Below are 21821 nucleotides of genomic sequence, written 5' to 3'. Positions count from 1 at the left end.
TGTTATTAAACTAGCCAGGCCCAAAAGAATTTCAAGGCCACCTTGGAAAGCTGAAAACACGACATACATCAACAGACCTATTAGCAGTGAGACTCGGGAGTCTGGACAGCTCGTGAACATAGACAACATCCAGTCAGCTAATGCATGCTTGGAGCATGGACGTGTGATCAGGAAATAACTGCATATATAAGAAGGCTTGTTTCTGTAATAAATGGCTTCGCTTGAATTCATATTGGATTGTGTGGAGCCCATGAGTTTTCGCCCTCGTATCTGGGCACATAGCCTTCTAACTGCAAGAATTTTCAGGCTATGCTCACTCAGCTATGAATCAGTCTACTCTGAACAGTGTATATGTTTCAATTTACAGGGTGATATAAACTAGAAGAGCAGAAGTTTAAAGAGCCTTTCTCTTGACATTGACAGCTGGTATGGATGGACCCTCATAATATTGAAAAGATAACAATGAATAACAAATCAGTCATAGAATCATAAAAGTAATAGGTTTGGCAGTTAGCTCAGGGCCTCATCCAGTCAAGTTTTGAAAATCTCCAAGGATCTTATTTCTTCCTCCCATTCTAGTTCTGTTTCCTTTTAGCTTTCGTCTTGGCCACAAACATGAATGTAAAGGTTGTAACCTAGTCTGAAATAAAGTAAAAAAAAAAATTGCTCTTAATCCCATGTACAAAACCCCATGAGTTAAAAAGAACATCATTGAAATTCATAGGTATATAATGTAAAGTTGAAATTCATAGGTATATAATGTAAAGTTAAAATTCATAGCTACATAATGTAAAATATATAAATATCATGTTTATAAACACAAGAAACTACCATCCAATTGCACATAGTGTATCTGAACTATTGATGAGAAAATATAAGGTATAGTAAAAGAAACTCGTCATTGTAGTGACCACCTCATTCTGCCACAGTCCATGAGGATTCTGATTCTTATTCTCTAGTCCCAACTCTCAGCCTTTCCAGAAGGTAAACAAATCTCTAAAAAATGCAGAAGTAAGAATAAAATAGAATTTTGATGGAAGTGATTTTCCATCCCTGCAAATTGAAAGTATTCCTACATCACAAGGAAATTAGCACCGTTTTTGCTAATAACCAGAATACTGAATATCCAGTTCTCACAGCACTCAAGTGTGACTTGCCCTTAATCATCTAATTCAATCAAAGAGAATCTGTCTTCCCCATCACAGAAGAGAGTCCTGGTACCTGATTGTTGAGTATTCGCAGATGGTTTTCTTTCACTGTCACTTAAAGGAGCAGGTTCACTTGGTATGATAGTTCACTGTACCAAAGTAAACTTTGTTTCTTGCCTTGGGGAATATAATAGCTTTTTGCTCACATTGGTCAGTGTACACTGACCAACCAATGTGTGTAGCATCAAGAAGGTAGGGGACTTTATTATCCCCTAACAAAAACATGATGAATTCAATTATGTGAAGGTTGGTTTTGTTATTCTAGAAAAATACCCACATTCATTAGTCATTGGTACATGGGTTTAAAATTACTTCCTTCAACTAATACTTAAGCCATGAAAAAAAAAAAAAAAGGAATTATGGCTTTCTTGCAAATGGCAAAACTGAGGAATATGCTATTGTGGAAATACATGAAAATTAAGCTGTCATTACTAAGGATTCCTAAGTGAAAAACTACAGGAAGTAATAAAATGTGCTTTAAAAAAATATTGGAATACCTTCTAATTACCAAGTCAAAGACTGTAGTTATTCACAGTCAATCAAGTTAATAGGTTTTGGTTTTCTAATTTTTTCTTTCTGTATGAGTCTGGTGAGTTGTAAGTAGTGGTTGCAGATACTATTAATATATGACTTATCACTCATGGGAGATGCCTGCATCTTTGATATAGCTTCTTAATCTGAAAACAAAATTGAAGTCAATATTTAGAGGTGATTAGGTAATAGATATTCAGAATAATTTTTGGTTGGAAAAAAATTGAAATGTTTCATCTTGATAGTTTGGGTTTTCTACCTGAGCTATATTTTGAAGCTTCCCATGTTAAATTTCTGGTGCATAAAATTTCAATAACTCTAGTCCTAGTGGAGTGCGAATTAATTCTTGAGGCAGGTACTCTATTCTAATCTGCTGATCTGTATAAGTACTGAGATATTTTTTCTCAGCATGTACTTGTTAACAAAGACAATAGAAGTGTAGAAATTTTAAAAAAATAAAAAGCTCACAACTTATACAGACACCTTACACAGAATACTTTTTTTAGATTTCTCATTGTGCAGTCTTGGTAGATAAAGCAAAAATGTAATGCCATCAGAATCGATATGTCAAGTCATCTAGGGTGTATTTTAGGATGTTAATATCTGTGCCTTAAACTGACTTCATCTAAAAGTGTTTCTGTATGGTTTTCTTTGTGATTGAAGGTAGTATTCTGTGTGAATGAAAATCATGTCTTTGATTTTTGAGGTACTAATTTTTTTGTAACTTTCAGAGATGCCCCCTCCTTAACTCATGTCCTGTGGCAAACACTAAAAATATTAGAATTATTAACAAAAAATTGAAATATTTTAAAATGGGAACAAAAATAAAGGTGTGTGCTGAATATGGACTTTAAAGGCATTCAAAACCTGCTTGTATGCTTTCACATCAGAAACAATTCCTTTCAGGAAACTGTTTCACCTTTTCTCTGAAAATGTGGGTTTAATTTGTCTATGACAGAAACTTGGTAGCTGGAAAGATTCAACAGAAAGGGTTTTGTGGTTTTTATGGATCTTCTGTGTAAATGCTTTTCGATTTTAAATGGCCCTCTGGGCTTGTGACTGAATACTTCTCGTAGACCAAGAAGATTTAATAATCAAAATGATATTATTTTTATTTAGTGTGTGGTTTCTTCATGTCTTAAACAAGACTGTTTATTCTCTCACTTTGCCTGAGGTTACATCTTGCTCTAGCTGTGTGATTAGATTTTAGATAGATGCAATTGAAAATAAACCATATTACCTAAACAGATGGAAGGTAGAAGTAAATTGTGATTAGCGTATAATTGTAAAGCCAGAGGAGCAGAAGCCTGAGACACTAACTCTGTTTAATTTTGGTGATGTAGCACCTAATTCTTAAAAATATTTTAAAGATGGGGAGTTTCTTACCTTATTGGTAAAATCCTCAGAAACAGTAAGAATACTTTAATACTTTAAGTTTTAATATTTAAAAGCCAGTAGACCTACCTTCATCGATTATCTGAACATGGATAGGATAAATATGCCTTGAGTATTGCGGGTGGTTATAAGTTAAGAATATCCATAGGATATGCTGAACATCTGTAGGCAAAGAGATTAAATTTACCATTGTTCTGTAAACATCAAATCAAAGCACTTTATATTGACATATGAGTACGTTAAATATGAATCTATTAAAAATACGGTGTCCAGAACGTGTAATTTTAAAGTATCTCTGAGAGTACTCTGTGTAGCAGTAACCACCCAATCACTGTTACATGATAGAAACTACAATAGCTGTTGCATTCAGCAGTTTTGCAGACAATTATGTGTGAAGCTGTAATTTTCATTTTCATTGAAGTAAGGTAAATGTTTTTTGCAGAAAGGGCTGATTTCATGGGGCAACATTAACATTCCTCAAAATGTAATTTTAATGGTCTGTATCAATCAAACAGGCTTTATAAGGTGCTTGAAAAGTTTCAGGGCCAGCAGAAGAGATAAAAATGCTTTTTAGCTTGTTGGAGCTGTGGTTTCTTGCTGCTGTTTTTTCTCTGTAAGTAGTAATGCCAACATTCATCATTTAAGAATCAGTAAACTAAAGTAAAAACTGTGGTATCAGTGTAAAAAGAGTGCTTTATGAAAAGAATGAATTTAAGATTCCTGTTTGTCTGCTAGTTTTGAACCATTACAGTTCACATTTTTCACCTCTCACCTATAATTATCTGTAATGGAAAAACGGGAATTTATTCTTGTTTATATTATGATCTTAAAGAAACAGCTTTTTTTTTAAGTGTGTGACTCTCATTGAGACTTTCCTAGTTTAATAACTGGTTAGTCAACCTGAGATGGATAGAGATCAAGCTTCTGTAAGTTTCACATGACTAGATGGGCAGGTGAATGATGAAGGTAAATATCTCAAAATAAGAGAAGGCTGAAATGATAGAGAGATGGTATAACTATGGGAAATATCTCAAGAGGACCTTGTACCTTTTTAGACACCAAAGCCAATAGTAAGAAAAATCCGTAGGAAATCAGATTTCTGTTTTTTTCAGAAGAGAAAGCTGAGGCCCTCTAGAACCAGGGCTTAATATTGTATCACAAGATATTAATACAAGGCTTGTAAAACACATGTGAATTTTAAATGTAGTTTTTGCGGAAATTCACGTCTCTGAAGTATTTCTTGTAATTTTTCTTCTAAATAATTTCAGCTCCTTCTCACACTGTGGGCCAAACGTCTTGCCCTTCAAATAAGATCATTGATTTATATAAGAGAAAAAGGAAAAGATTATATGAATTTAGGAGAAGACAGTTAATGTGTCCTGGAGATATTTCCCAGAAGTTTCTGTATTTGCTTTTCATTGTCTGTTTGCACACACCTGTCTTGTATGCTCAGCTGAGCAAATCTAAGAATAAGCCACCTGGGTCTACCAGTGAAGTCCCTGTCTTAATGACATCAGTTGCTTGGTCATTAATACCTTCTGAATCATTCTGTGCATGTACAGGGAAAGACCTTGACAGAAAAGAATTTTGAGAGTATTATTCTCTAGAAAATGGACAGTTTCACACATTACCTGCAAAATTCATGGAGCTGAAAATATTCAGCTCTAACTTGGCAATATAGCTCAAAAAAAAAAAAGGTCATGGAATATCTCTTTCTAATACAACAAATAGATTTTATACCTAAAACAAAAATTTACCAAGTAGTGAATAAATAACCTCTCATTAAATTCTCCAAAGGTGTTCATCATCTTAAAGCTGAAAATACTGTATTTTCATGTGATGTAAAAATTAAAAGACAATGGCTTGACTGGTCCATTTGAAATTTTAAAAAATTACTGCAGAACAAAAAGCATCCTTCTGGACAAAATAATGTTGCCTACAGAGAAAGTAACTGTCAAGTTCAACAATACATGAAACACAGGGGGATTCTGGGAGTTGTTTTGGTGACTGCCATAGTAAAATATGGGATTGACATAAATTCCTTTTAAAAAATATGTTTTCAAAATTTAGTCATAGGATAACATAGACCAGAACCCCTTGTGACTTTCACAGTTGATCGAAATTAAATGTATTTCCTCCTGCTAGTCATTTCATTTGATTCCTTTGGCAGGCATAATGAAATATTACATCAAGTAAAACCAAAGAAATCCATATTTTCTATTTAAAATTCAAGGTGATTCTACTGACAGTCGTAAAACATTGATACTTATATAACGTGGATCAAGTCTTAAATATGTGACAATATAAGGGTACAGTACTTACCACTATCTTTGCATGCTTTACTTTTCATTTCACTTTCTTATTATATAAAATGGCATTGTCATATATAGTCTGTTACTGGAATTTCTTGTCTTGATGAGGGTTGATAGGTTAATGGTTCTTTTCTCCCTTTTGAAAAGCAGGACATCTTGATGGTAATTGACTTTCCAAAGGTGTACTGTGTTGCTCGGTGAAGCAGTTGTGTTTGATTCAGTAGGCTGGAACTGCAAAATAATTTCAGCTAACGGCTCTATGCCATAGTCAAATGCCTGGAAAAATGAGTAGCAATGAATTGCTCAGAACAAGAGTATCAGCCATTTTACTACTAGAAATTAACTGTGGAAACAGAATTGAAAGGCCTGTTGTGTTCCCTGGGAATTAAATGATTGGGCAAATAGAAAATACTGAAAGCATGAGCATTATTCTCTGCCTATTATTTTTATCCAAGCATTAATATAAAGTTTTATCTCTCTGTGCTCCATGCTCTTTTTAAGCATTTAAAAATATAGATTCTTTAAGAAATACTAAGAAATATATTTTCTTTCTCATCAACATACTGCTTAATATTTTACTTGCTTCTTTCCTTCAGAAGTCACTTCAGCATAAGTACCTCCATGCCCTGACTTAGGTTATTTATTCATTAAGCCTGAGCAAGAGTAGAAGTCAATAAGTCAATAGAGCTAATCTGCAGCATGGAATACACTATAAGAATCATCTCTTTTTGATTTCCAACAGCCACCAAAGAATTCTCCAATAAAATAAAAATAAAAATTAAAATAAAAATAAACTTTAAAAGGTCTTGCTATGTAAATGAAACTCCCTTCTCTTTCTTCTGAATTTTTTGAGTTCTTGACTTCTTTTTTAATTGTCTTGACATATGCATTTTTGTTTCTCTGTCCTCTCTGCTGGCTCAGACTGTCTTACAGGGTTGTGGTAAAGCAAACTGCAACTCTGCTGCCAGACTGTAAATTCCTTTTCCTCTCCAAAATCCCAAAGTAGACATGATGACTACACTAGCCATGAAGGGTGTTAACCAAGGAAGTTGAACAGAAATAGCTTCAGCACATCCTCTTGGCTTCCTCCGCTAGCAGGGCCTAAACTCTCACAATACCTACCCAGCAGTGCATGAGGCATCATCTGAGACAGCAGAAAGGAAGAGAAGCTCAATTTGACTATGTGGTGCAGTGGGCTCCCATGAAAGGGGCAAGGGTCTTTGAAGTCATTTTGGTAGGTGAGGTTTCATATCTTCTGACAGTGAAAAGCATTCACTTTATTGCCTGTGTTCCCATATTATGAGTCTCTAAGGGCAGATTCAGCAAAGTATTTAAACTCCTATCTCATGGTCAATTTTAGTAAAAAATTAGAGCCTGGTTTTGTCACATGGAAGCCTGGACATCTTAAGTTGAGCAAACAAATCTGCAGAGACTTTTCTTAATTATTTTTTCATTCATCTCTGTGTGCTTCAGTCTCTGCCTCTAAATAGAGAAGATTATACATATTCTTGCAAGGACATGAAGATTAATTAATTAATGATTGTGAAGATCTTAATTTGCAATATGATCTAGAAAGAGGGGATATATATAAAAATTGATAACTACCTGTCCAGTGATCTTTGTTCCTTCCATTCTAAATGAGTGAAATGTCTTATAGAAAAAAAATGGACCATGAACAGGCAGTTAAAAATAATAATATTGCCACTTAAAGGTGCTAAATAGAGTTTTTCCCACAACATTTAATTCTGCTGTTATTTACCTTCTAGAGTTTGACTTGCACTATTGAAGTTTATTTTAGCATTATCAGTAGATTGTTTTTCCTTTTTTTTTTTTTTCCCCAGTGTATTCTCCATGCTTATATTCTACTTTCCAGACAGGAAAAAGCACTTAAGAAATATAGGCTATTTCTCTTCAGTAAGAAGCAAAACTAACATGGTATTTCTAAATGTTTGTAAGTCCAGACTACCTGTGAATAGGATTCAAAATGACAGGGTCTTTTTCTTAAATGAAAAGGATATTTTCAAAATCCTGTAATTTCTACAGCGTTTTTTAAATTATTATTATTTTATCAAAATTCCTAGGAAAAAAAGGACTAGGAAATGATGTGATGCATGAAAAATTCAGGAAGAATAATTTGAAAATCAGGCTCATAAATTCAGCTTTCTACAGAGCAGCTACTTATCTGTCTGCCTGCCTGCCGGGTACTTGATCTGTGGCATCTGGTTAGCTGAGAAGTTAATGACCATTTTCTATATGGATTATTTTCACAAACATGTTAAAATCAAACCCCAGCTCAAGGAAAAATAAGGGGGGAATTCATCTTGTTGTGACTCCTCTTTCATTTTCATGTTTATTTTGCAAGTGGCTAATAGATAGACATTTCTTCCTATAAGAATTGTGTCCTAGAAGTAAGTAAAGCTAAATAGATGAATGGTTTTTTTGTACTGGGGAAAACAAAAAATATTAATGTTTCACTGGCACCTTTATATATCTAACACATACCTTTCTAGAGTTGTGCACACAGAGAGGAATACTTTTTCATATGCATACATTTTAATCAAGTAATGTCTGTAATAAAGACTATTTGAAGCTATTAAATCACTTCCTTATACACTGCCATTCTGCCAGCCTCTGCAGAAAAAAAAAATGAAAATAAGTCTTGCATTACACCCACAAAGCCAAGGTCTGGTCCTTTTTGGAAGAATTCATTCCAGAGTCAAGATTCTTAATCTGGAACCAATTTTGAGCTAAAGAATAGCCAGACACTCAAGGAAGAAATTCATCACTGGGTAGAAGTCTCCTTTTACTTGCTGACTTACTGAGTAATATTTATGGAAATAAACTTAGAAGAATATACTCTATGTTAAGTTAGCAAAATGGATGCTGCCTGCAGGCTATTGCAGTCATTCCCACTGACATTATCCTGTTTCTATCAGATTGGCTATCTAGCTCCCAGTATTTTGTGGTAGGGTTTGCCTTACAAGAGGAGTTCTTGCTGAAAGGAAGCTGAAAAACAGTAAGCTGTGATGTCAACAGAGGGACATCACCTCAAGCAGTGTCTACTGCTCTGTTGGGGTTTTTTGTGTTCATGTCAGTGCATATAATAGGATGTGTTATGCCAGTGCATTGTAGTTACCGATCTCAGGCAGCTGCAGCAGCAACTTAGGGTTTCCCTCTAATGTTCAGTGAGTGCCATTCATCCCCCACAAATTACTGTACATCATTTGTGCTTGACTGCTCAGCCTGGTTTTCAGGTCATAGGCATTGCCTACACTGCAGCTAAGAGGTGTGAGTGCAGCCTGCTGAGGCCTACTAGGGTAGCTTTAATCTAATTAGCTTGGATAACAATATTAGTGAAGATGTGAGATGTAGTAGAATGAGCTTCAGTAAATAAATGTTTGCTGATGTGAAAGCCTGCTAGGAATCATCAAGACATCCCTGGGTGGCCAGCAAGGGCAACACACAAATGTAAAAAATTCTTCCCAAGGGCTGTTTGAAGCAACAGCTTGGCAATTGTTTCAAAGCCCTAAATCCTCCCACAGGTAGTTTACAGTTTTCTCTGTAAAACAATTTTGAAGTTATATATATAATATATACTGTATATATTATGTATGTTATAGTATAAATTAACTGTTTGTCAAGAACAAATTTTAGCTGAAAAAAGTTTTCATTTCCTCCCTGTGGTTTCCCAGTCTCTAAAGATTTGCCTGCATGGCTATCTTGACCACAGTCAAACCCTCTGTGTTAGCTGGCTCCATCGTAACAGTAAGATCTGTTGAGCAGGGTTGTTTATCCTCTTACTGCTGCCTACAGAGTTTCATTACTGGCAGCCAGAGTATCACCATTTGCATTCTTGAATGGTGTGGAAGAGTAATCACACGTAGATGAAATTGGCTCTGGATCCTGAGTTACTGCATGTACTTTTGTGAAGAGTCCACTGGCATAATGAGAAAAATTAGAAAATTAATTCAGAAGTAGAAAAGGTAATTGGAAGACAAAAGGTGGTTATTGAACCAAAGGATATAAACCTTTAAAGCTTAAAAACCAAAGAATACTCATGAGAAGGAGTAGTAAATGTAAGTTATGCAGACAGTTTAGGAAAAAGATTGATCATTATTTTCAAAATAAAAAAAATACTTGAAAGAGGAAAAAAGATGGTTGAAAAGCATGTACTAGCTCAGTCTATGAGGTTTATCAGTACAGTACTGCTTATTATACTGTTCTGTGAATGAGAATTACTGGACAGGACCACTGCCTCTTACTTTTGCTCTTGTGTGGCTGAAAGATACCAAAAGTTGGATGCAGCAACAGAAGCAGCAGAACCCAGCACCTCTCCAGTTACAACCCTTACACTCAGACAGCTTTAACTGGTCTGGAAAATCTGGTCTGTGTACATCCCCAGGCAGTGCTGTATGAAATACCAGTGGATGTGAGTATTAGGGCTACACAGGGAATAGCACACATGGGCTCCTCCTCCACAAGTCAGGCTTTGTAGGGAGTAACAGGCAGACAGTCATTGGTAAGGCTTAATGAATAATGGGAGGGAACCATCCTAACCAGGGGATCCTTCAGATAAGATTATATTCTTCTTGCTCCTACTTGAACTTTCAGAGAGACAGTTGTGTTTCTTGGGCTTGGAGACAAACTCCTGGAAGCTATGATTTTCTCAGTCCCTTCATTTACAGTAACAGAGGTGACTTGTGTTTAAACATAGGATGGGAATTAAGAAGACTTGTTCCGAAACAGATTTTCTGCATAACTTTGAAAACTTAATCTCACCTTGCTTGTTTTCTCAGCTGTACAACTGGGATAATAATGTTTATCAATCACACAGGGGGCTGTAAGGCTGAATTAAGATTACAAAGCACTTTGATTCTCTTAGATAAATGGTTTTCTGAAAGTATGAAGCATAGCTATTTATTATCTGCATTTTCTTCACTTTTATTCATGCTCTATCAATTCTACTTCAGATTTCTCTTCAAAAACATGTAATAGTTATCTCATCTGGGTGAAAAAGAATAAATTTATAAAAACTAATTATTGCATAGAAACTAACATTTGGAAGACTGGTCTAAATTTCATAATTTTAAGTGTACTTTCTGACAAATAACTCGTATGTGGATATTCTCGAGCAATGTTTCTTCTCTGGTGACTTTCCACTATGGTCTCTTCTCCTTTATATAGTGTTTAAGATATCCATTAGCTCACAGAAATGGGCAAGAGTACGCATTCCTGCTCTTACAATTTTACTTCCATTTCTTTGATTTCTGTTCATTCTATTTTAATCCCATTCCTCTCTTGCTGACTTTTCTTCTATTTGGCAGACTTTTTTTTTCCTTCACCCTTCAAGAATCTCAAATCCACCCATGAAGAATCATTTGTATATACTGGCATTTCTATTTGCTATTTAACTTTTTAATTATTATTTTTTTCAATGAGACGGGGCAGGCAGTGCGCTGTGCTGGATATCAGTACAGTGCACCTCAGGTACACTGAAACCACTTGACTTCGCGTCATTTCTAGAATGTATTTTGTTTCTCTCAGCAATGAGCCAGGGAAGGAGTTTGGCTAGATTTTGGCACATTTCTGAATCACTGTGTAGCTAAGTGCTTCCAGAACATCTGATGCCACTGTTGTAGTGTTCAGCAGCCTGCTGAAAGTGTGAGATATCAAGTAGATTAACTAACATCCAAATACTGGTTTGTATGAGACTTTAGAAAAAGGACATGATTTAAATATATGTATCCAATCTGTAAGAAGTGGCAGCACTGCAAAAAATGAAATTATAGGCTGCATTGTAGTTAAGTTCTATGGTGTAATCACTTCAGATGAGTTTGAAGTGCAGTTTCCTATACTTGCTTCCGTATTCCTATTTTTCTGCTCCTTCCTATTTCTTAGATAAATTGGGATTGACTTTTCTATGCTTCATTGCTTACCCTAGTCATCTCCTGAATTTCTGAAATGTCATTGAACATGTCTATGTTAAAAATAATAAGCAATTAAGATAGCTTATTCAACATGCTTAAGTCAAAAGATATGTATAATCATTAAGCTGCAGTAAATGAATGAATTTTGTAAGGAAGCAGCTTGTTCATTGGAATTTGTTGAGCTCTACAGAATAAGCCAAGTTTGAAGAAAAAAATATATATTTAATAACTTTGAAGTTTTAAAATCTTAAGGGTTTTTTCATGAATGTGGAGGATTATTTTTTCTGCTCTGTTTACAGCTTAGACCATTAGCACAAAGATTGACTGTAAAACTTAACATGAAATATTCTGAGGTCTGGTCTCCAATTCTGCTTCACAAGGAGGTGGGGGAAAGAGGTTAAGAAATTCTAACACTGATTCTGGGTTTGATTTAAAAACTGATTTATTTAATCTTATTATATCTCTGTTTCTGTAAAAATCCTGCCTTGCAATGACTCTGAAATTTCCCAATATTTCTAACACAGTATAGAAAACTAGTGGCCAGATTCTGGTCAGAATATGTCCACATGTTATCAGGTGTCTCTTAGTCCTGACAGACAACATAATAGCAGTGACTGGGAAGCATCTGTATCCTTGCATTCTGTTTCCCACACCAGAGAAGTGGCTTTAAAAGAAAGTAATTTTATCTACTGACAGAACAACATTGGTTAAACCAGGAAACTAGTCGGGATGTCCAGAGAACCATCTGAGCTTCTTAGGTGTGGTGGAACATTTTCCCGTCTGTCAGTGAGCAGCATTCCTTCCAGCTGTAGCCTCACATGTGCCAGGGCCCATGCTTTCTGCCTCAGAGACCACAGCAGTGGAAGTACTGTGCTCCATGCATAGTTTTCCATGTTGCTTCTCTAAATGGAAAATGTGATGATGGTTTGTTTTGCTGAATTTGGACGTAGGAATGCAGGATACCAACTTCTGTGAGACATCATCAAGGACTTTGATATAGTCTAAAAATACATTGGAATGACTGCCACTTCCAAGTAGTTCAGTGGCATTTAACCAGTTAAGGGGTGTGGAACTGTGTGATTTCAGTCTTAGAATACAAGTCCTTACAGAAGTATTAACACTTACATTAACATTCTTCTTGGATATATATGAGATCTTCCTGAAGTCCTAGAGGCACACGTTTTAATGCAGTTGCAAGGCTGGGTATTGAATGAGTGAAAAGTGGGGTATATATAAAGTGATATTTAATCCTCCAGATTTCTCCAGATTGCTTATCTGTGCAGGGAAAAAAAAAATTATATTGCCAAGTGGACTGTTCCTTTTCTCTTTGCCCAACTGAACTCCATTCGTCTTGTCATTCAGGAATTAGGAAAATGTTTCTGTGATTTCACTGAATTTCCCTGGGAACATTTTCAGGTTAAAGTGAATACAGCTGCTTTGTCTGAATGATTTTAATTTATAATGCTTACATATCTAATAACTATTAAATAGAAATATCTAGATGAATGGAATAACTTTATTTGGAATGTAGGTTCTTTCATTGCACAATGTTTTGTTCTTCATATCACTGCAATAGTAACTAATTTTACTAAAGAAAGTCAAGCGATTTTTAAAAGTGGGTCCATATAAGCATTTGTTTTCTGCTGTTTACTTCATAAATTACAGTGTTTATTGTAATGATACTTTATTCTTTGGCTTTCTGATTTTAGGGACATGTTTAATGTTTCAGCAATACTGTATACTCAAGATACTTCAATAAGGTACAATTATTTAAAAAGCAGTATTCAGCTACAAATTGGGCAAATTAGAATATCTGTTATTATCTCTCAACAGATTTTACCTGATTAGTGGTGGAGTTCCTTTTATTATATGTGGAATTACAGCAGCAACCAATATCAATAATTATGGGATTGAAGGCAATGCACCATAGTAAGTATAAACTATCATCATCAAACTTTTAAGGAAAACATATTCTTTTCTTATGCCAATAGATGTAACTGACTTCATAAAGGGTACAGATGCCATTTGGGATGACATTTGTTATGAAATTTTATTAAATAATAGCTATGAAAGAGCAATGTGTTAATCTGGGGCTTGCTGCTTTACCTCTACCAATTTGGCTCCATTATGGTCAACAGAAGCACTTTTCAGTTATAGAACTACTCCTCATTCACATCTGAGTAAATGAAAGAATATTTAAAATACCTAATGAATAGCATATTTAATGGAGCTAGTAATTAAATAAAACTTCCAATTCATTATCTACCTTGACTTGATATCCTTCAGGTGACTTATTTAAAGTAATTTACAAATAATTATATGAAAAAAGGAAAAGTGAAAATCCTCACACTCCCTTCTGCCCTCATCTCTCGCATAAAAACCGATTATTTTGGATTTTCACCACCTTGAAACATTCCAAGCACGATGTCTTGCAATCTTGACATAGCCCTCTAGTGCACTAGTGTGTTAGTGTTCAGTATACCTCCACCAGCTGTCCAGGCATCACAGCTTATTCATTCTTGTCAGGAAACATGCAATATCAGTAAAATACAATAAGTCTTTTGGTAAAAGTGTAGCAGAAAGTAAATCAGACTTCAGAGTTAAATACTTTCAGTATAAATGATCAGCATGGCAATGACTGGCACACTAATGGATATATTAGGACTCTGCCCACACTAGTATTAATGCACTGGAGGATGTCACTCAGTTGCTGCTTTGAGCATCTATTATATTACATTTGAAACTAGTTATGTTCTGGGTAAGAAAAATGGAAACAAAGGAGAATGGTTTGTAAGTGAGCATTTTGCTCCTTAAAGGCATTTTTATAGGTAATTGAAATTTTAATTCTGGTAATAAATTAGTACATAACATGGCTAACTGCTCTGCTTAGGGCCCAACTCATATTCATATATTTATTCAAACTTATCCAATTAAACAATCACTTATAATCAACAGTAGGTTAAAAGAGTCAATTATTTATGTTCATAAATGTGAGATATGTTTCATTTAGGCACAGTTACAGAGGTTATACTTCTTTAATCATGTTTATTCATAGCAAATCAATACCTGGTACCACAGTCTGAACAGAAAGCAAGGCACAGGTGAGGGATGGTTATAAGACTGAGTAAAAACACAGCTCAGCAGCAGCATAGTGAGTTATGTGCCTTATTCATTTTTGATAGTATTAGTACAGTAAATGTAGAGGCACAAACTGGAACGTTTTTTTTCCAGAACTGATTTTTTAAGTGATCCACACTGAGATTCCACTTGAAATAAGAGCATCCCAAGAGACTGTCCCACTGGGGAGCGTTCCATTCTCCACTTTGTATCAAATATGCAGCATTCAAATGTACTTCAAGTATTCAAGTGGCTTTGTACTCTCTGCTTATCCAATTAAACATAGGTGGTAACTTACCTGTATTTTCACAGATATCTTCCAAGGAATCTTTTCACGTGCATGTCTGACAGTAAAATATACTCCTTGGAGTGTTTCTAAGTTCATCAATAAATATGTTTGTGTTTTGTTTAAGGTTCTGATTTTAAAAATTTTAAGTGGCTATGCTGCAGTTTCTTGTGCTAAACACCGAGTGGGACTGCCTCTTTTTAGCAGAGACATTCTCAGCCTGCAAGAAAAATTCATTCTGTCCTTTTTAGAGTAAGTGGTAGATGATTCCTGGCTTGACAAAAATGGGATATCAGAAGGTTTCTTGCTGTACTGGAGGGATTGCAACCAATCACACAAGCCTAAATGAGTATGAAGTGTCACACAATGTCACTTCTAGAGCTGAAATGAATCATGACAGATCACCTGGTCTGTTTTCTGACCCAGTGGGGAATTAGTTATATCCAAACCATTCCTGACAGTTATTTTTCTGGGCTGCTTTAAATGCTCCGATAACTGATATACCACACTTTATTCCAACAGTTTATTATTGTAATTATCCTAACATCTAGGAAACTTTTTGAAAAATCTGATTTAAGCCTTTCTTGCTGCAGTTTAAGCCCATTACTTCTTGTACTAGTCCAACAGATAAGGAAAGTAGCTTATTCCTCTTTCTAGAAATCCATGCAATATTCAGAATATAAGAACCTAATAATAGCTGTACTACCTTATGCTGCCAGCTCAGTAGCCTGTCTGTAACCGTAGCTAAAAGCAGATCATAGAGAAGAGTAAAAACTAGGCAAGTATTCCTTCTTCCCCTGACCCAAGTTCTCCCAGTTTCCATTTGGGATTTCATTAGTCAGAAGTATTTTCTTCTCCTATGTTTATTTGATTAGATCATTCATCCTCAGGATGGTCCTGTTAGACTGCTACTAAATTATGCAGCTGACTAAGGCTTATTCAGCTCACACTGGCCTGTGAACTAGCTTAAGCTGCTCTAAAACAGTTAAGGCCATATTATTTAAAGCAAATAATGATCCATGCTACAATAATATTATACTACCAGTATATCACAAGGAGACCATCAATTCATTCTGCTGAGGGCATTCAAACTGATGTAAATTAACTCCCAGGAATTTCAGAAACTCTGCAGAATTCAGAAACTACATATATCTTTTGGGTGCACTCACTGCAGAAATCTGTGACTGTTCAACCAAAAGTCTTTTTTCAGCCTTTCTTATTACTCAGGCTGTTCTCTACTTTGGCAATAGGAAAATTCTGTAACAACAATCTTCAGGCTTAGGAGTTTGTATCAATGTTAATTGATACAAACCATTGAAATCTGTACATTTCTGTTGCTCACAAAGATTGTATAAACTATGCTTCATTTGCTTTTTAATCAAAGTATTAGTGCTGACATTTCTAGTTGTAGGAAAAAAAGGGTTGACATAAATGGTCTTATACTTCACTGCTATTCTAGATTCTAAACTGACCTACATTTCTTGGAAATTTTCAGTTTTAATGTCCTGTAAATTACACTAGACATTTTAGTCTATTAAAAAATATGAAAGTGATGTCTCAGCTTAATTGATATTAAAGACACGCTCCCTTTCTCCACAACGAATATATTTGAACTTCTGAGAGACGGTTGGGTCATGCAAGTTAGTCAGAAAGCCCAGTTTCATATCAGTCTGTTGTCCATCACATCTGATGTGGGCTATAAAATGTTCTTGACTGTCTTTTCTTTGTTGTTTTCAGTTGCTGGATGGCATGGGAACCTAGTCTTGGTGCTTTTTATGGCCCAGTAGCGTTCATTGTGCTAGTCACCTGTGTTTACTTTCTCTGCACGTATGTACAACTGAAGCGCCATCCTGAACGCAAGTATGAGTTAAAGGAAAAGACAGAAGATCCACAGAGAATGCCAAGTACTGAGGTGGGCCATGGTCATATTACAGACCCTGTGTCTGTTCCCCAAGCAACCTGCTCCATGATTTCTTCTTCCTTATTGGAAAATGAGCATTCATTTAAGGCTCAGCTGCGAGCTGCAGCATTCACTTTGTTCCTGTTTACTGCCACTTGGACCTTTGGAGCCCTTGCAGTATCTCAAGGTCATTTCTTGGATATGATATTTAGCTGTCTTTACGGAGCCTTCTGTGTGACCTTGGGGCTTTTCATCCTGATCCATCACTGTGCAAAGCGAGATGATGTGTGGCATTGCTGGTGGTCCTGTTGCCCATCTAGAAGAAACACCTATTCTGTTCAGGTTAATGTGCGCCCTAAGGTTAATGTTAATGGTGACACTCAAGTTCATGCACCTTGTCTCCAGGAATCGCCATGTCCTAACAAAACAGCTGCGTTCAATCACCCAGCAGCTAGCCACTGCAAACTTACTAACCTACAAGCCGTTCAAAATCACGTTAACTGCCTTTCGCCTGTGACACCATGTTGTGCAAAAATGCACTGTGATCAGCTACTCGATGATGAAGCTCACATTCATGTCCACAACGAGGGAACCTTCAGACCCAACATGCACATCCATAGATGTCTGAAAAGCAGAACTAAGCCACGTTATTTCAGTCGGCATAGGTCTGCAGGTGAAAGAGAATATGCCTATCACATTCCTTCAAGTATCGATGGCAGTATCCACAGCTCCCATACAGACAGTCCCCACAGTACGCATGACAGCCAGTCAGGTCACAGACGGGCCTGCTGTTCGAAAAGCGATCCATATCCTACTGTCAACCAGCCTGAAAGTAGCGACGCAAGTACTGTAATATATAGTTGTTCTAAAATGCCAGAAAGTGACACTGTGCACCATCCAGCTCATTTTGAAATGCACCCACGGACACAGTCATTGCCATTTAATACGACGAATCACAATGGAATTCTCAAGGGAAATGTGCATGAAGCCATGATATACAGCTCAGATAGTACAGGAAACATCAAAACTGGTCCTTGGAAAAACGAAACTACTGTGTAGTTCATGGGCCATCACAATGTGTTTTTCTCCCCCTAAACCATTGTTATCTTTGTTTTTATTCCAAATTAAGTAAGATGACATATTTGTGTAGCTCATCAGTAAATTGTACAGCTTTTCCACATTTATTTCCATTTTCTGAATGAGTCTAAAAGAAAGAGATAGTGACAGTTTTAAAGTGAAGTTATTTTTAAAAGAAAGTTATAAAATTATTCTGAAAGATAATTAGAAAATGAAGTCTAGACAATTGAATGAGAGGCAATATCCTTTTGTTACACAGAGCAACATATTTTAGAATTACATCATTTTCATTCATCATTTTCACTTTTCTGTAGTAAATTCAGACACTTTATAGACATATCAGCATCTTAAACTTTTACTTATTTATTTTTGTAGCAAAATATTACTGTGCCATGAATTTTAATCAAAAGTGACTATGATAGAAATTATAAACAGGATTTTATAAAATTAGAGCTTTTTAGATCTACAAAAGTGATACTGCCTCTAAAGATCTTCTGTAGCATATGGCCTGTAAAATCGTGTAATGTACAGTCTCTGTTTCGTCCATTTTCTTGTTGGAGAGAAGTGCTAGGTAATGTCTCTGTTACATCTATGGTGCTGTATTGGTTGTATTTTGCATGACATACGTCAGGGTATACCATTTGCTGTTTTCTAGTGCTACATGTGCTAAAAAAAAAGAAAAATTTAAAAAAAAGTGTTGTACAAGGCTGTGAAAAACCCTATTGATATAATCTAGAGCATTAGAAATCTACAGAAAAAAATCACTCTGCACTAGTTTAAGTGGCACAATCCTTTGTATAAGGTTATATGATAGCTTTGATAAGGGTCCACTCTAATGTCTTTACAGAGCATGCACTACTCATTGTATGTCACACTATGCGGTGTAATAGCAATTGTCTTAACAAGTTTTACACTTCTTTGTAAAGTATGCCTTTTGAACAAATCTGTAAGCTGTTTCACAATAATCTTTCAACATCTGTTAAGGTAGAGCAGTTTTATCATTAACTCTTTGAGGACTACAGTTATTTTCTTAAAATAGATTATTCTAGTTCAGAGATACTGTATATATGATGATGTCTATTTAGTTACATGATCAATGTAGTCCAGAGTTGCCAGGAAAGAAGAAAGTTCAGTCGTTTTCCAAAAATACACCTTCTTAGAGTCCATCTGTTAATTTCACCACTTGTTTTCTGAAAACACATTTTGTCCCCTAGCGAATTTCAGATTGTCTTCATCCTTTAATGCAAATTTAACCTTCAGAGAAGTCCTTTATGTTCATGATTTCTGCTGAATTGAAGGGCATTCCGGGGTCAGTACCATTCTCTATTAACAAAGCTCTTGGCAAGAAATTTTTTCATGTTTCCATGAACATCTGGACACAAAGCATCTACTCACAGTACAGAACTGAATCATAATTATCCCAATATGAACTAAAACCACTTTTTTTCATAATGGGAAGGGTGCAGAATAATAATGGATCACAGAAAATGAATAGGAGTGTAGAGCTGAGAGAAAAATGTCTACAGTGAAAAGTGCATCCATAAATAAGAGAAAAAGCACAATTCTGTATGGCCACATGAGAAAGTTTGCTGTCATGTTTTAACACGGGCTTATGTAATTGCTACATTTCTGCAGAGAGGAAATAGAAAATTCCCTTAAGAGATCATCAGTCTGCAATTCTCTGTGTATATGTTGCAGAAATTTTAACATACTTCAACCCATTGTTTTTCTGTTATTAGCAGTGTATTATTCTTTAGCTTTTCTTTTAATATGTAGGAATACATTTCCTAATAGTGTACATAAAAATGAAAATTGTAATTGTTAGAATGTTATAAAAACATGTTAGTCAGATGAATGTGTTCTGCAGTGTTGCAGGTGGGAATTAGTACTCAAAGGGTTAATGCTCAGTATCTGAGTGCAAGAAATCTTGTTTTTCTGTATTTTTGTAAATTTGAAATATATATTGTAAAGTCCAGCAGTGCAATGTATCCATCTCAGATTGTGTATTTTTTAAAGGTGAGCAAGAAGAATGCACTAGGTGGTTGTCAAGTTTTAAGCCAATATACTACAGTTTCATGACTGCTTCTTCAGCTAATACAAAAAAAAGAAATGCCTGAGCTTTATTATGTATATGCTGTATATGCTTGAACTGTCTCTAAAATACAGTATTTTTCTTTGTTTGCATAATGAAATATTTTTTGCTTAATCATTATTTTCTTTTAATATTACTTTTACTCATTCCATATAGACAGTGAGCCCTAAACAAGCATAGACATAATGTAAAATGCTACTTCTCTGTGTCTCAGCACTACATATATGTATATTCTGTAATAGCAAAACCCTAGGAGGTCTGTAGACCATTATGCAAAATATTCCACACACACAGCCAAGTGAAATACTTACTCTGCAAGAACCCACTCGGTGAGCTGCTTTATTCAACTTGTGTTTTAATCACCTCTGTTATTTTGTCTGAGAGGCTAGTTCCATCTTCATAACGGCTTACAAAGAAGTAAATAGGTGCTGCATTCCACAGAATATCTTATGTGATAAAAATCTCTGGAATTTAAACGTAAAATATTAAAACACTTTTCTTATCGTGTTAAAAAGATAATTTAGTGAATATTTCTGGGCTAATTTGGAAAAGATGTGTTATGCAATAATCTGTTTGCATATTATTTTTTCAGAAAATATACAGTATAACTACACAGTAGGAGAACATGATATTAAATAAATATAAAAATGTTTTGTAACATCAAATTTGACCAAAATGCTTTTTGTGCTTTTGACTTTTTTTTCCTTGAGATAAATGAAATAATTTAAATGCTTTGGGAGTCTGGCTTTGTTTTATTTTGGGGTTTTGGTGAATTATATTAACAGTCAGTGAACCATTACTAGTTTATCTGATATTTTTTTTCCTATAAAAATAAAGTCAATGAAATAACTGCAGTATAAAATATACATTGTCCTAGTAAATTCCTCACAGAATATCCATGTAACATGCTTCAAAGTCAGCGTTAGTTTTGGTGACTCATTGATGACATAAAAATGGCTGAACAGATTTTTACTCTTCACTTTGTCTGAGATCAAGCAAAATAAATTTTATCCAAAGTTATTTTTTGGAGAATGATGCAATCAACAGAAATCTGAAGGGTTGTTATTACAGTACTACCAGGATAAAAATACGTTCTGATGCTGTAGTGTTCTTCTCTGCATATAGAAATTCCAGTTCTCACGATCAAATTACAGATCATCTAAGTGATTCCATTTTAAGTCACATAGACTGTTTACAAGAAGAATTCCTACCCAGAGTTTTGATGTTAAAATAAAGAAAACCTTTTTAGCACTTTATGCCTGATCATATATGCAATTCCCAAGGACCCTGTTGGTTGTGTCTGCGCTAATATGACTGAGCAGCCTCTGTCAGTGGCCATAAACACATGTTCTCCTTCAACACACAGCTGCCTGCCAGCTACCCTGTGGGCACCCTATCTGGACGTTAACCCACCAAGGGAGCCTTCGGTGTGGCTCCGAAGCATTCTTGCTGTCTAAACCAAAAGCAAAGTATGTGCTTAAAGCAAAGTCAAGGCCACCTTTGATAGACAACACAGGCAACCAGGCAACCTCCACTCAAACACTAAGAGCTGAAGGTGGGTAAACCTAATGGAAGTGGCTTTAAGCAGTATAACTCCTCCTCCCTCCAGCTCCCTACCGAAACTACCTGCCTAGTAGATCTGCTGCCTACAAACATCTGCCAAATCCTGGCAAAATTAGCTTACCTAAAATTCCTGGTTAGCTGAAATCAGAGTGACACAGCACAACAAAGTTAAATGACCAGAAGAGTCCAAGTTGGAAGAGACTTTTTTGGATGCTCTGTCACAAAGCTGCTTCATCCTGTGCCGGAACATGTGTCTAGGCATCCTGGATGCCCTGAAAATCTGAAATGGATCTTGGGAAGACACAGTTTACAAAGCTAACTGTGACTACAGGTTCCTCTGTAAATCATATGCCTTTTTACAATGAAGAGATGTTTGACACAGGGGGGTTGTCCACCTGACTATTTAAAAAAAA

General features: G+C 35.6%; 1 protein-coding gene across 2 annotated transcripts in view; it reads left to right on the top strand.

The window, feature by feature from the left end:
- Window positions 1-20579, top strand: part of LOC309440615 (adhesion G protein-coupled receptor A3-like) — a 274291-nt gene extending 253712 nt beyond the window's left edge. For both annotated transcript variants that reach the window (XM_082054477.1, XM_082054476.1), the window contains 2 exons: window positions 13207-13302; window positions 16514-20579. In XM_082054477.1, the coding sequence (XP_081910603.1) occupies window positions 13207-13302; window positions 16514-17735 (1318 nt within the window). In that variant the 3' untranslated portion in view covers window positions 17736-20579. The remainder of the gene's footprint in view (window positions 1-13206; window positions 13303-16513) is intronic.
- Window positions 20580-21821: the final 1242 nt, after the last annotated feature.

Source organism: Streptopelia decaocto (genome assembly GCF_964273445.1).
Source record: "Streptopelia decaocto genome assembly, chromosome: 5".
NCBI lineage: Eukaryota > Metazoa > Chordata > Aves > Columbiformes > Columbidae > Streptopelia > Streptopelia decaocto.
This window is presented reverse-complemented; position numbering and strand designations above follow the sequence as displayed.